A 14,875-nucleotide genomic window follows, 5' to 3' on the forward strand; every position below is an offset into this window, starting at 1 on the left:
AGCTTCCGGTCAGGGCACATCACCTTCCGGCAGAGCAGACTGACTTCCGGCCCTCCCCCCAGCATTTCCGGCTATCCTCACGCAGAGTCCCACTAGTTCCGCAACAATATTTCCGGTCCGGGTATAAAACCTGTCCCATGACAAAAGGTTCCTAGACGATTAAATCGCCCCATTTGACGGGAGCTAGCCCCCTTTGACCGGGGGGGCTATTTTCAGGAGCACTCACCCACTCCCGTTCCCTAAGAAGGGGGGCGGAGCCTGTCTACGTCATTTCCGGTAATGATTCACACTCGGTGCATCATGGGAGTTGTAGTTTTTAAAGGCGCACGGCCGGAAGTGAGCTCTTGGAGGCCCGGATGCGGCGGGACTCGGCGTCGGGAGAGAAAGAAGGAAAGGCGGGGAGGGGGCGATTATGGCGGCGCTGCGGCCCGACGAGGAGCTGGGGCTGCAGGCGCATGAGATGGAAGAAGAGGAGGGCACCGCGGTAAGGGTCCCCCTGCCACACTTCCGGTCCCCCAGGCACCCCACTTCCGGTCCCGTTCAAAATGGGCCCGGGGGGGCTTCTCCTCCTGGTATCCAAGTTGTCCCCCACTTTCCATATTCCTTCCCCTCCTCCCCAACGTGCTGGGGGGCGGGGTTTGGTCCTGGCCAGGCTTTGCCTCTGACCCCTGTAATGTTGTGTGACATGGGGCGGCTGTGACCTTTGACCCTGAGCACAATGACCCCAGGAGCCCCCCACCATTGCTTGCATCACCCTGACCTCTGACCCCAACATGAGTCTCCCACCCCCACTCTGTTGCCCTGTTGACACCCTGGGTCCTTGTAACCTCTGCCTCCCACACCCTTCTCGGGTCCCAGGTCCCAGGGGACACCCCGTATTTAAATACCCCGTTGGAACCGGGGCAGCCTGGCGCCCATCCAGCGTCTCAGCCTGGCTGCGACCCCGTCACACCATGTCCCGTGGGTCGTCAGGGACCCTAGCGGAGCGCTGGCCTCGCCTGGGTCTCCACGTGTCATCCAGGATCTCAGACCCCACCAATCTCTGATCCTCCTATTCCTTGAACCCACCCTCCTCTGTCGCCTGTGACCCCACTCTGACCCCTGCCTTCACTCCCCATAACCTCTGACCTCCTTCCTGTCCAATAACTCCTATGCACAGCCTGTAGTTACTGCCCACCATGACCTGGGACCTCATGTCTCATGGGTGCTAGCACCCTGCTGACTCCTTTTTGTGCTCCACACCCCCTAGCTTCCAACTCCCGTTCCATGTCGCCTGTAGTCTTTGACCTCTGCAGTGTATCCTACATTCTGTGCTCCCTCTGTTCCTAGCCTACCCACCGTAATCCTGAGCTCTGGTCCCTGAAACCCTATCCAGTTTATGCCCCCCAGCCTCAGGCCTGCCTAGCCTGTCTCCAAGACCCCTTCCCCAGAGCCTGCTGGAGCTCACTGCTCCCCCATAACCCCCCCATGACAGCCTGACCTGCACCTCTAGGGCCGTGGAGAGGAGCAGTCACTGCAGCTGAACTTGGGGGGCCTGGATCTCACCTCAGATGAATTCATCCTGGATGAAGTGGACAGTAAGTGTAGCGGGCTCTGACCCCTGCACAGGAACCAGCGGGGAGCAGACAGCGGTCTGGGGAAGTGCGGAGAGGACTGTGAGATGCGGGAGTCCAGGAGTGGTTCTGGGGGGATGCAGGAAGGTGGGGGCAGAGAGGGGACAGGAGAGGGCGGGGGAGCACTTTGGGGTGGGGGTAATGCAGGGAGGTGGGAATACTGTGGGGTGGGGTGCTATGTGGGGGGCGGGTTTTGGGGAACACTGTTATGGCACTAACCCGGTCACCCCTCCCTCAGTCCACATCCAAGCCAACCTGGAGGACGCGCTGGTTCAGGAGGCGCTGAAGACAGTAAGTTCCCCGCCCCCCTTCTCCCCCGCCCTGGGCAGGGGCCCAGCTGAGCACCCCCGCAGCCCACCTGACTCTCTCCCTTTCCCCCCAGGGCGTGGATCTGCGGCAGTACTCCAAGCAGGTGGAACTGGAGCTGCAGCACATTGAGCACGCCTCCATCAGAGACTGTATCCTCCCCGTGGAGTTCCCCCCAGACCCTGCTCTCCTGGCACAGTGTGCTTGGGGGGAGCCGGCAGATTTGGGGAGGAGGTTTCGGCGTAACGGGGGATCCTTGCACCTGGCAGAAAACAGAGCTTGGTTTACACTTACGAAGTATGTCAGCGTAGCTACGTTGGTCAGGGGTGTGTGGGCCAAACTCTCGTGTGAACAGACCCAACGGCAGAGCAGAGGATAAAGCCCTCCTGGCGGCGCTGCATCCACACTGGGGTTTGCCGGCAGAGCTGCACCGCTCTGGGCTCTATGGGGCAGATGTATCCTGGGGTGTCTCCCTCCACACCAGCAGAGAGGGGTGTCAAGGGCAGCCCCCTCCCCAGGAGAAAGGAATGTGGCCCCTCCCCAAGGCCTCTCACATACACACCCCTCCCCCCACCGCCCTCATGCCCATTTCCTTAGCGGCCTGCGTGCCCTGCAGACATCAAGGAAAGCAAGAACATCACCTCCCTACACAACCAGATCACCGCCTGTGACGCCATCCTGGAGGTGAGACCTGGAACCACACAGGGCCCCCCACAACCTCCTGATGCCCCCCAAACTCTCCCTGCCCCCCCCTCCCCAGATCTCTGTCTGCAATCTTGGCCCCCAGCAGCCCCCCCCCTTTCCCTGCATCCCCTTGGTAAGGGGGTTGTTTGGGGTGGTCTATGTCTCTGACTGTTCCCTCCCAGCGTATGGAGCAGATGCTGAGCTCATTCCAGTGTGACCTGAGCAGCATCAGCTGTGAGATCCAGACGCTGCAGGAGCAGTCGGTCGCCATGAACCTGCGCCTCAAGAACCGCCAGGCCGTGCGGAGCCAGCTCAGCCAGCTGGTGGATGAACTGGTGGTGCCGGCTGCCATGATCAGGTGGGTGGGCTGGGCTGGGGACCGGCTGCCCTTATCGGGCGGGGTGGGAGGTGTGGGGAGGGCACCATGGGGGGACAGGCTGGGGGCCAGCTGCAGAGGGAAGGGGAAGGTGCCAGTGGGTAGGGAGTCTGGGGTGCCGGCTGGGTGGGGTGGGGGGTGCCGTGGGGTGCTGTGGGGAGCGTCTCCCGGGCTGGGTGCACAGGCTGTGAGTGTGACCCTGAGACTCTTTTCTCTGCTGACTGGGGCACGTGCCCCCGCCCTGCCCCCCTGCTCTTTCCTCAGCACCATCCTGGAGGCCCCAGTGACGGAGCAGGAGTTCCTGGAGCAGCTGCACGAGCTGAACAACAAGATCAACTACGTGAAGGAGCAAGCCTTCCGCGAGACCATGGCCTGCACCGACGTGCAGCACGTGCTGGACCGGCTGAAGGTCAAGGTGAGCCGGCCTCAGCCAGGGAGACTGGCTCTGCAGAGGTTAAAGGCCAGGGGTCAGCCCCTCCCGGGGATCTCTGTGCGCATGGGGTGGGCTGTCCACTCTCTGCTCCTGCTGGTCAGACAGGTGCTGGGGGAAGGGAGGGTGTCGCATGGGCTCTGCCAGCCACGTGGTCCGTGACCCCCCTTCCGCTCCCCTCAACCCTCTCCGCAGGCTGTGACCAAGATCCGGGAGTTCGTCCTGCAGAAAATCTACTCCTTCCGCAAACCCATGACCAACTACCAGATCCCCCAGAATGCCCTGCTCAAGTACAGGTCAGCCCTGGGCGTGGGTGGCGCGGGGCAGGGTAACGGGAATCTCCCAGCATGCCCTGCTGCAGCACAGGTCAGCCAATGGCAGTGGGGATGGCACGGGAATTTCCCAGCATGCCCTGCTCCAGTCCAGGTCAGCCCTGGGTGTGGGTGTGGGGTGGGGTAACGGGAATCTCCCAGCATGCCCTGCTCCAGTCCAGGTCAGCCAATGGCAGGGGGGATGGGAGAGCACAAGGATCTCCCAGCATGCCCTGCAGCGGGCCAGGCTGACTCTCCTCGGCAGGTTCTTCTACCAGTTCCTGCTGGGGACCGAGCGGGCGGTGGCGCAGGAGCTGCGGGAGCAGTACGTGGAGACCATGAGCAAGATCTACCTGTCCTACTTCAAATCCTACACCAGCCGCCTCATGAAGATCCAGGTGAGGGGGGGCCGGGGGAGCAGGGCAGCCCTGTGGGGTGCTGGGGGCCGGAGGGTCCCATAGAGCCTGCATTGGTTCCCCCAATGATGTCTGTCTGTCCAGCACTCTTGTGGGGGGAGGAACTGGGGGGGCCTCACACTGACCCCCCCCTCTGTCTGGCAGTACGAGGAGGTGGCGGAGAAGGACGACCTGATGGGAGTGGAGGACACGGCCAAGAAAGATATCCTGGAGCCCCCGTACCTGGACAGCCTCATTCCCAGGCGCCATGTGGGGGGCGGGGGCTGGTGGGAGGGGGAGGCTGGCTGGGGGGGGCACCATCTTCCTGTTCTTTCCCTTGACACCCCCCCCACGCTTTTTCTCGAAGCCGTCGCTGAAGAATCGCAACACGATCTTCACGCTGGGGAACCGGGGCAGCGTGATCGGGGGGGCTGAGCTGGAGGGGCCCATCATTGTGCCCCACGCTGCCCAGAAGAGCGATGTCCGCGTGAGCGGGGCAGGCCCCTCACCCTGGGGTCAGGCCAGAGGGGGGAGGAGATGGGGGGCCCAGATGGCTGGGCCTGGGTAGGAGGGCTGGACTGAAGGCCGTGACTGCGTAGAGCCAATGGGTCAGACCAGCCGGGTCGGACCAGTGGGTGCCTGGCCCAGCGTCCTGTCTGCCAGCGCCGGGGGCTGTAGAGGGAATGCAGAGATGGGCAGCCACGCCCAGCCTCAGGCCGACGCCAGCCCTGCCCTGCCGGCTAATGGTCCGTGATGCGCCTGCCCCCCATGAGCTTGGCTAGCTCTTTTCTGACCCCCCGTTATCGTCCTGGCCTTCCCAACATCCTGTGGCAGTGAGTTCCCCAGGCTAACGGGGCGTGGCTGAAGAAACACGGTTTAAACCTGCCGCCGAGTCATTCCACTGGGTGAACCCTGGCTCCTGTGTCCCAGGAAGGGGTAAAAAACACGTCCCTCATCACGTTCTCCACCCCAGTCACGACTTGATAGACCAACCGCCTGCCCCCTTAGTTGGGGGGGGGGGGGCTGGGTGTTTCCCCTCCCCTGGCAGCACTCCTTCAAGGCGCTGCTCTGCAGCCAGTGGGGCTGGGGGGGGGGCAGCTGTGTGTGTGGGTCCCCCCCCCCCAGCTAACCTCCTGTCCCACCAGTACCCCTTCGAAGCGCTGTTCCGCAGCCAGCACTACGCCCTGCTGGACAACAGCTGCCGAGAGTATCTCTTTATCTGCGACTTCTTCATGGTGCTGGGGCCCAGCGCCCAGGAGCTCTTCAACGCCATCATGGGCAAGACCCTCGCCATGTTCCTGGTCAGGCGGGGGTGGGGTGGCGGGGCTCTGCAGGGAGGGGTACGGGGAGGCAGGGGGCAGGCCGGGGAGGGGGCAGGGGACACTTGCTGCTGGGAGGGGGCGAGAGGCTGCGGCCATTGGGGGCTCTCACCCCCTTTGACCCCGTGTCCGCCCCCCCCCAGAAACACATGGACGCCTACGTGTGCGACTGTTACGACAGCATCGCCGTCTTCCTCTGCATCCACGTCACGCTGCGCTTCCGAGCCATCACGGCCAAGCGCAACATCCCCGCCATCGACAAGTGAGTGACGGGGACCCCCCCAGGAGTCCTAGCTCCCGGCCCCAACCACCCCCCTCCCAGAGCCAGGAGAGAACCCAGGAGTCCTGGCTCTTGGCCCCCCACTGCTCTGCCCCCCCCCCTCGAGCTGGGCCAGAACCCAGGTGTCCGGCTGCCCCCCAGGTACTGGGACACGCTGCTGGAGATCCTGTGGCCGCGGTTCGAGTACATCTTGGAGCTGAACATCCAGAGCATCCAGAACACGGACCCCCAGAAACTGGGCTTCCTGGACACGCGCCCCCACTACGTGAGGGGGTGGGCCCGGGGGGGAGGAGGGGCGGAGTCTGAGGTCTCCTCAGGGGAGGGGCTGGTGTGCAGGGGGCGCTCACGCTAGTATGGTGGGTAGTGTTGGTGGGAGGGGTTGGGTGTATGTTTGGGGCGTTGGCGGGGGCTAGGGCTGGCTGGGGAACTGGGGGCTCACCTGGGCCGGGTGAGTCATTTGGGGTTTCCGGGGTGGAGGTCAGGGAGGGCCCTGGGGCAGGGGGGACTGTTGGGGGGGTCCCTGGGAATCCTGCTGTGCCCTCACCCCCTGCTCCCCCAGATCACGCGGCGCTACGCAGAGTTCTCCTCGGCCATCGTCAGCATCAACCAGACCTTCCCCAACGAGAGAACCCACACGCTGCTAGGGCAGCTACAGGTGGGGGCCTGCCCTGCCCTGCCCTGCGGGAGGGGGGCTACAGTGGGGGGGAGAGGTAGCACAATGGGGGGCTGTGGATACTGGGGAGCCCTGTGCTGACAGGGCTATGGGTACTGGGGGAGGGGGCACCGCCCACAGGACCCAGGAATCCTGCACTCACGGCCCCCCTACAGATTTGAGGGGGGTCCCTCAGGCCCATGGGAGCGGGGCACACCTGGCCGGGGGCCGGGGCGCACATGGGGTGACAGGATCCCTGCTGCAGGTGGAGGTGGAGAACTTCGTGCTGCGGGTGGCGGCCGAGTTCTCGTCACGCAAGGAGCAGCTGATCTTCCTCATCAACAACTACGACATGATGCTGAGCGTCCTCATGGTAACTACCCCCCCCCGCGCTCCCTGGGTGCTCCACCCCCCCCCCCCACGCTCCCTGGGTGCTCCACACCCCCCCAAGCCAGCCAGTCCCCCCCCTCGCCACCCCTATTTCCAGCCAGCCTTGCTCCCTGGGGCCGGATCGGAGCGAGCACCCTTAAAGGGGAGAGGCTCCGTGTCCCATTCCCAGCCCCACCCGGGGGCCGGATCGGAGTGGATGCCCCCTAGAGGGCAAAGGCTCGTGTCCCATTCCCCTGCCCGGGGGCCGGATCAGGGCCAGCACCCCTAGGGAGAGGCCCTGCGTCCCTTCCCCTGCCGTGCGCCAGGCCGTGCGGCCGCTTGGGGCTGACAGCTCGTGTGCCTGCCCCGTTGCCTCCCCAGGAGCGGGCGGTGGAGGAGAGCAAGGAGGTGGAGGGATTCCAGCAGCTGCTCTCGGCCCGGTCCCAGGTGAGTTCCCCTGCAAGAATTGGACGCGCGCTGCAGCCCGGGCCCGGGAACTCAGAGTGCTGCCCGGCTGGGCGGGTGGGTGGGTGTTTGTGTAAGAAAAGGGGCGGTCGGGGGAAGGGGTCTCACCATCTGGGGCCACCACCCCATGGCATCTCTCCCCCGTGGGAAGCTTCCTGAGGTACTGTGGGGATGGGCGTGTGGGGGATGGGCGGAGCCCCCCTACCCCTGGAGGGCAAGGGGACCCTCCCCCAATCAGGAGAAGGAGGGGGGGGCTGACTCTCCTCTCCCCCCAGGAGTTCATCGAGGAGATCCTGTCGCCCCCCTTCGGGGGGATGATCGCCTTCGTCAAAGAGTCCGAGTCGCTCATTGAGAAGGGGCAGCTCGACCGGCTGCGCGGGGAGGAAGGTGAGACGGGGAGCCCCCTGCCCCCTTCACAGGATGAGGGTGACAGGAAGGACCTCGGCCGCCACCCCCACTGTCTACACAGGGCGGGGAGCTGCTAGGAGCCCTCACCCCACAGCAAGCGGGCTGAGCCTCTCCCTCATGCTGGGATTCGCTATGCAGGGATCTCCCCAGACCGGGGCTGGTTCTAGGCTCCCCCCTGGCCGCAGGCGGGATGGGGGTCACAGGCACTGAGCCCCGCTGTCTCCCCAGCCCGAGTGACGCAGTTGGTGCGGGGTTTCTCCAGTACCTGGAAGGCCTCGGTGGAGTCGCTGAGCCGAGACGTCATGAGATCCTTCAGCAACTTCAAAACCGGCACCAGCATCATCCAGGTGAGGCGGGGGCAGCGAATCAGACACTGGCTTGGGGGCACCGCGGGGGGGCACCAAGCCTGGCCCCCGGCGCCGAGGCCGACCACGTGAACCCAGACCAGCCCCACGCCTTTGTCCAAGCTGGTTTGTAGAACCGCCCGGGACGGGGATCCCGCAGTTCCCCGGAGCCTGGGCCCGGGCTGAGCCGCCCTGCACGGTCGGAGCTTTTCTGCAGATCCAGCCTAAACCTGGCTGCAGCTTCCGCCCGCTACTGCTTGTGCTGCCTTGGCCCAGCCCACAGAGCGACCCTGGGCATGGGCTTCAAGCGCCTGCTCCGCTCCGCTCGCCAAGCCACAGCTGACAACATTCAGTAGTACTGGGCCCAGGCCTGACCCCCGTGGGCCCGGCCGCGCTGCCAGCAACCCACTGAGAACGACCGAGTCCCATCTTCAGCCAGCCGTGCCCCCCTCAGTCATTTCAGCGAGCCCCTGGTTCCCAGGAGACTCTGTCCAAGGCCTGACTAAACTCAGGATCTCCCACAGCTAACAGCTTCCCCCCAGCCACCCGGCCAGCGCCGGCCGAGAAGGGAACGTGCTTGCTTTGGCGCGACGGGTTCTTGCCGACCGCACGCTGGATAGTTCTGCTGCAGGGCCCCCCGGGCGTGTAATCCCGGGCCCAGCCGCCTCCCAGCTAGCCCAGTTCTGCGGGGCGGGGGGAGCGTGGCAGGGAGGAGCAGGGGGCCACCAAGGTCAGGCGGGGGGGGGGTGCCCTGGGCAGGGGGCAATGGGAGGCTCTGACCCCCTTCTCTCCCACGGCAGGGGGCGCTGACTCAGCTGATCCAGTACTACCACCGCTTCCACAAGGTGCTGTCCCAGCCGCCCCTGCGCGCCCTGCCCGCCCGCGCCGACCTCATCAACATCCACCACCTCATGGTGGAGCTGAAGAAACACAAACCCAACTTCTAGGGAGGGGAACCCCCCCCCCCCCGCCCCACTGCATGGCTGTACATCTACCCCCTCCCCCCACTGAGCTGGGGGCCCCAAGCTGCCTCGAAATGGGGACCAGGCAACCCCCAGCCTCCCTCCAAGCTGCAGCAGGATCCCTCCTTCTCCCTGGTTCGCTGTGGCTCCCCCCGAGGGCAGGGGAAGTTGGGACCCCCCGTGGAGGTGTGGGGGGGTGGGCCCTGTTATCCGCCCCTCCTGCGGGCTGGTGTGTGCGTGTAGCCGGCTTTGTACAGTGAGAATAAATTCCTGCTACTCACCCGCGTGTGTCTGGGGCGTCCTGGTAGAGAGAGACGGGACAGGGGAGGACCCCCCCCATAGCACTGGAGGGGAGCTGGGGTGGGAGCCGGGGCCACATGTGGTCAGGCAGCCTGGACTGCCCCAGCTCAGCCCAGTGTGTCCAGTTCGCCCAGTACCTCCCACCCACTGCAGCCTGGCAGGAGAGCATGGAGACGGAGCCAGGATGCCTGGGTTCTCTCCCCAATCTGGCTGGGGGGGGGTCCTAGTGGTTAGAGCAGCGGGGGGGGGGTGCCTGGGAGCCTCATTTCCAGCCCAACCAGTTCTGTGAAGAGGGGGGCCAGGCTCCTCTGCTAGACCCAAGCTGACCCCCCACCTCCCCCCGCAACCCAAGAGACTCAGACTCCGATGCGTCAAAGAGACCAAAATTCCTTAATGTGCGGCGAACAGCTGAACCCCTTTGAAAAGCTCCCCCCAGCAGTCGCAACCCCCCCCTCCCCACTGCCACCAGCATGGGGGGGAAGCAGCAGGCGGCACCCCCGTGCGTGGGGGGCAGAACACAGCGGTGCCCCTACGCAGCCCCTTAGGGGCAGGAGCCTGTCCAGGGAGCAGCACCCCTCTTGGGGGCAATCTGTCCATCACGGGGGGGGGGAACCTGTTTGTACCCTGCCCCTGCCGGCTCCACGGCCGCAGGGTGAGCTCCAGGCTGAGGTCCATGGGGGGCCGGGGCTGACCTCCTGCAGCGCCGGGCAGGGGGGCCGCCCCCTACTTCTGCTCCTTGGTGGGGGCGTAGTAGAGCTCCAGCGGCTTGCTGACCTTCCAGAACTTCTCGTTCACCAGCTCCAGCGTCAGGGAGCCGTTCAGGGTCTGGGGGAGAGATGGCGTTAGGGCTGGGGGGCGAGGGAGTATGTCCCTATGGCTCCTCACAGCACAGCCCCCTAGCACCGCCGTGGGGCAGCGCTGACTGCCCGGAGAGCATCCCCTGCTCCCCCCCGCCCGCTCTGTGCAGCACAGCCCCCAGCCCCGCCGTGGGGCAGCGCAGACTGCCTGCCCGTACCGTGAAAGGCCCCCCGGAGGTGGTGATGTAGATGGTGTACTGCTTCTCGCTCACGTCCTCCAGGCCGGGGGCCTCGGGGCCAGGGGCCGGCGCCTCCTCCAGCGCGATGCGCAGGGCCAGGTACTTGGAGAGGTGATCCACCGTGGCGTTGGCCGTCGTCTTCACGTACCTGTGGGGCACAGGGGGCGGGCGCTGAGCGTCGGGTGTTGGGGGGCGGAGCGGTGCTCATCCTGGGGGGCGCTGGGTGTGCTGGGGGCCCCCCTGGGGACGGCACCGCAGCGGCTGGGCCAGGGAGGGGTGCACCAGGAGGGGAAGGGAGGGGAGGGGGACACGTGACGATGGGCTCTCCCCTCTGCCCCCACTAGCTCCGTCTGAGGTGCTAAGAGGGGGATGCTGGAGCCCGGGGAGCTCTGGGAAGTGGGGGTGCTGGAGGCTGCTGGGGCCCGGCTCTCACCTGGTCTGGGAGTACTCCCCCTTCTCCACCAGCACGGGGTGGGGGCGGAAGACGAGTTCGATCTCGCTGCTGCCCGGCTCAGCGCCCGGCTCGGGGGTGCCCCGGCCCCCCCCGTCGTGCGAGGTCTCGGGGTCGGGCTCGGCCCCTGAGTCGTCGGAGGCGCGCGAGCGCTTGCGGCTGGGGCCGGCCTCGGGGTGGCTGGGGGCCGAGGCGTTGCTCAGGTGCGAGCGGCTGTCGCAGTTGTCTTCGCCCCCGCTGAACGTGGTGTTGTCAGACTCCTGGTGCAGCTTCCGGACGCGCTGCGCCCTGGGGGCGAGGGGGGTTATCCGGGGGGGGGGGGTGAGGGGGGTTATCCGAAGGGGTGGGACATCCCAGGGAGAAGGCCAGCGGGGGAAGAGGAGGAAACCCTGCAGAGCCTGCCCCGAACGCTCGCTCTGCCCCCGCAAAGGCTGCTCAGGGCAGAATTCGGGGTGGGTTTGGGGCGCCCAGGGCCCTGCTGCCCCAGGGAGCAGAGACACGGCGGCTCCTGCCCAAAGCTCCGGGGCACGAACCCGGGAATTGCCTGCGAACCCCGTTCACGCAGCCGGCGGGAAGGGCCGGGATCCTGGGGCCGCCCCCCGCCCCCCCGGGACGCCTCGGTCCGGCCCCCGCGCCCCCCACCTGTGCATGGCCTGCATCTTGAGCCCCTCCTCGATGCTGCTGCTCAGCGCCTGCTGGTTGTGCAGGCGGCTCAGCTTGGCCAGCACCCGGTCCTGGTGCGCCTCGTACTCGTCCCGGCTGGGGTAGATCTTGGAGATCAGGGCGTCGAAGTTGGGGTCGGGGCGCAGTGAGCGCTTGGAGACCAGCTTCTTCCGGCAGGTGGGGCATTCCTTGTTCCTGCGTGGGGCAACGCTGCTGGGTGGGGGCCCTCCCGGCCTCCCCAGCCTGATCCACCCTCCAGCGACCCCCCCCAACCCCGGCCCCCCCAGCCTGACGCACCCTCCGGCGACCCCCCAGCCTCTCCCCAGCCCCCCCAGCCTGATGCACCCTCCAGCGACCCCCCAACCCCGGCCCTCCCCAGCCCTCCTAGCCTGACACAGCATCCGGCGACTCCCCCAACCCCAGCCCCCCCGGCCCCCCCCCAGCCTGACACACCCTCTGGCAACCCCCCAACCCCGGCCCCTCCCCATCCACCCCCCACCTGACGCACCCTCCAGCGACCCCCCCAACCCCGGCCCCTCCCCATCCACCCCCCACAGCCTGATGCACCCTCAGACGACCCCCCCCCAACCCCGGCCCCTCCCTGTCCACCCCCCAGCCTGATGCACCCTCTGGTGACCCCAACCCCAGCCCCTCCCCGAGGGCCCCCCCGCGGCCCTACCCGCTGCGCAGCGCGGTGACGATGCAGTCGGAGCAGAAGCGGTGCAGACACTCCTTGGTGGTCATGGTGTTCTTCAGCATGTCCAGGCAGATGGGGCACATCAGCTCGCTGTGCAGGCTGCGCGGCGACACCGCGATCTCCGTGCTGTCCATGATGGCCTCCTGCGGGTGTGGGGGTGTCAGAGCCGCGGCACCGACGGACCAGCCCCCCACCTCACCAAACCAGACCAACGGGTCCATCCCCCCTCCCTGCACGGCTCACCTGGGGGGTCCGGTGCAGCTCATACAGGCTCAGCTCCCAGGTCTTGCTGGCGCTCTGAGCGTTGGCCGGGGTCGCCATGGCGGTGAGGGGCTGGGACGCCGATCTGGGGGTGACAGATTAATGGGCAAAGATGGGGTTACCCAGGGAGCCCCCCACATACTCCAAGACCCCAGTGGCTGCCCCTTGAGCCCTCCCACTTTTCCCCCTATCCCAGACCCCAGGGTCCCCCCAGTCAGAGCTGCCCCTCCTGGAGGCACAGGGCTCCCCGCACCCCACCCCACAGAGACAACCCCAATTCCCTCATCAGCCTTCCAGCCCCCCATCACCTGGGGCCTCAGACCCTCCCCTATGCCCCCCACATCCCCTCCCAGACTCAGAGCCCCTCCCCTCTGCCATTCCCCACCCTCGCCTGGGGACCCCTTCTCCGTCCCAGCCCCCTCCCCCAGTTACAGAGCCCCACCTGCCATCCAGCCCTGCCCCCAACCCACCCCCAGGATCCCCCTCTCCTGTCCCTGGGCTTCCCTTCATCCCAGCCCCCTCTGCTGCAGAAGAGACCCTCAGCCCTGCCCCCTTCCCCACCCGACAAAATCCCCTCGCCTCAGCCGCTGCCCCCTTGAAACCCCCCAACCAAGTCCCCGAAGATAGAAAGCCTCTTCCCCCCAGGATCCCCCTTCCCTGCCCCCCAAGCCTGGGCTCTCTGCTCTCTCAGGAACCCCCCATCAGCAGTGTCCCCCCAAGGGTCCCGTCCCTGACCCCCAAATCCAGCTCCCCACCATGAGCCCCTCCAGCCCTAACCCCACATTCCTCCCCCGCAACTGCAGCCCCCGGGATCCCCCTACCCTGCCCCCCAGCCCTGGGCTCCCCCCAGAGATCACCCAACTCCCCTTCCCAGCCCCCCAGGACCCCCCAGCTGCAAGGCCCCCCCATTCCCCGCCCCCCCAGAACCCCCCAGCTGCAAGGCCCCCCCCCCCCATTCCCCGCCCCCCAGGATCCCCCAGCTGCAAGGAACCCCCCAGCCCCCCCCATTCCCCGCCCCCCCCAGAACCCCCCAGCTGCAAGGCCCCCCCATTCCCCGCCCCCCCTCACCGACTCTCCGGGTCCCGAGACACAAACAAGGTTTTTTTTCCTCCTTCACTTTCGGGGGGGGTGGGGCCTCCCCAACCAACGACGTCACTTCCTCTCCTCCCCGTGACGTCAGGCACGGCCCCTCCTCCACTGGTGATGTCATCCTCCCAGCCACGCCCCCTCACTCTGCACTGAAGGAGCGGGGCAGGGGATCCCCTGCCGGGGAAACCCCCCAGCCCCTCCCCCAAAGCACCCCACGGAGACCCCCGAACCCCTCTGCGAAGGGGATTCCTGCCCCCCAACCCCCGGCCCTGCCCCCCGAGACCCCTCGCACCGGACAGCCCCTGAACCCCTTAGACCGGGACCCGAGCTACAGCTGCCCCGCCCCCGCCGTCACCCCCACACCGCCGTCGAGGGGACCCCAGACCTTGGGATCTGGGGGGCTGCAGGTGGGGGCAGAGATGGGGGGCAGGGCTAGGCCAGCAGATGGGGCGATGGTGAAAGCGGGGGGGGGGCTGCCCGTGCCCCCTTCCCGCCCTGTATCGCTCCCGGCGCGTCCTCCTGAGACGACCCCCCAAGTCAGGGTCACCCCTGGGAACAGAGGCTCGATGGTGGGGGAGGGGTTGGGCGGGGCAAGGCGGCTGCTCCGGGTGTCTTTGCTGGGGCCTTTGAATGGGGCTGGGACCACACAGGCTGCCCCCCCCTCGCCCCTCCGCCCATTGTGCCCAGTGAAAGGGCCCAGAGGATTATGGGCCGGGGGCGGGGGGGGGAGTCTAGTGCAGGAGTTGGGAGGGGTGGGGGACTCACAGCAGACACAGGCAGAGCCCTGGGATTTCCTCCATCCCCCCACTGTCCCCCCATATCCCCAGCCTCCCAACCCCCCTCCCCTCACTATCCCCCCTCACCTCCCTCTGCCCCTTTCCTGTGCGGCCCCAGCTCCGCTCTCAGGCCCTGCCCCCCATCGTGTGGGGGGAACCCTGGAAGTGGCCCCTTGGTGCTTTGGGCGCACTGAACCCTAAATTCTGAGACACCTGCAGTCCCCCACCTGCCAACCAGTCAGGTCATGCCAAATCCATAGCCCCCCACCTCTTGTCCAACCTGAATGGGGGGGGGTGTCCTGGCAAGTACACTCAGCCAATCAGGTTTGTGAACATCCCCATCAGCCAATCGGAGGGCGCTGTCGACGTTCCCTGCCACCTGTTAACCAATCTGGTGGCATCACCTGTATTTGCACGCCCCCCCCCACCCCTTGGCCAATCAGTTTTCACCCGGTGAAGGTGGTGGAGGGATAATCCCCAGGCCGTGGGGTCCCCCCACCTGCCACGGTCGTCCACTGGTCTCCGTGGAGACAAGGAGATGGGGCTCAATGGGCAGAGGTCATGGGGGGCTGACAAGTTTGGGGTTGATGGATGAGGGAGGCGGGGGGTCGGCCCCCCCGCCAGACCTGGGGCCGGATGGGAGCCAGCGCCCCCCCAGAGGGGAAAGGCCCAGTGCCCCGTTCCCCCA

At 66.7% G+C, this 14,875-nt stretch overlaps 2 protein-coding genes across 2 annotated transcripts; one reads left to right on the forward strand and one right to left on the reverse strand.

Moving 5' to 3' along the window:
* Window positions 1-342: 342 nt before the first annotated feature.
* On the forward strand, window positions 343-9,215 carry VPS52 (VPS52 subunit of GARP complex). The gene is made up of 20 exons (XM_067546972.1): window positions 343-484; window positions 1,493-1,577; window positions 1,852-1,904; window positions 1,996-2,071; window positions 2,536-2,603; window positions 2,786-2,961; window positions 3,244-3,394; window positions 3,605-3,705; window positions 3,986-4,118; window positions 4,281-4,338; window positions 4,469-4,602; window positions 5,261-5,416; window positions 5,578-5,696; window positions 5,856-5,979; window positions 6,274-6,369; window positions 6,632-6,739; window positions 7,117-7,182; window positions 7,476-7,587; window positions 7,837-7,955; window positions 8,753-9,215. Exons 1-20 carry the CDS (start codon window positions 413-415, stop codon window positions 8,897-8,899), a joined length of 2,154 nt encoding a protein of 717 aa, XP_067403073.1. The 5' UTR covers window positions 343-412; the 3' UTR covers window positions 8,900-9,215.
* A 370-nt stretch (window positions 9,216-9,585) lies between these two features.
* Window positions 9,586-13,449, reverse strand: RING1 (ring finger protein 1). Its single transcript, XM_067546973.1, has 7 exons — window positions 13,391-13,449; window positions 12,305-12,407; window positions 12,044-12,204; window positions 11,344-11,559; window positions 10,684-10,989; window positions 10,230-10,398; window positions 9,586-10,039 (listed from the first exon to the last, which is right to left on the reverse strand). Exons 2-7 carry the CDS (start codon window positions 12,380-12,382, stop codon window positions 9,938-9,940), a joined length of 1,032 nt encoding a protein of 343 aa, XP_067403074.1. The 5' UTR covers window positions 12,383-12,407; window positions 13,391-13,449; the 3' UTR covers window positions 9,586-9,937.
* Window positions 13,450-14,875: the final 1,426 nt, after the last annotated feature.

The sequence above is a fragment of the Emydura macquarii genome, unplaced genomic scaffold (genome assembly GCF_026122565.2).
Source record: "Emydura macquarii macquarii isolate MOO-44397 ecotype Brisbane River unplaced genomic scaffold, CSIRO-AGI_Emac_v2 contig_1209, whole genome shotgun sequence".
NCBI lineage: Eukaryota > Metazoa > Chordata > Testudines > Chelidae > Emydura > Emydura macquarii.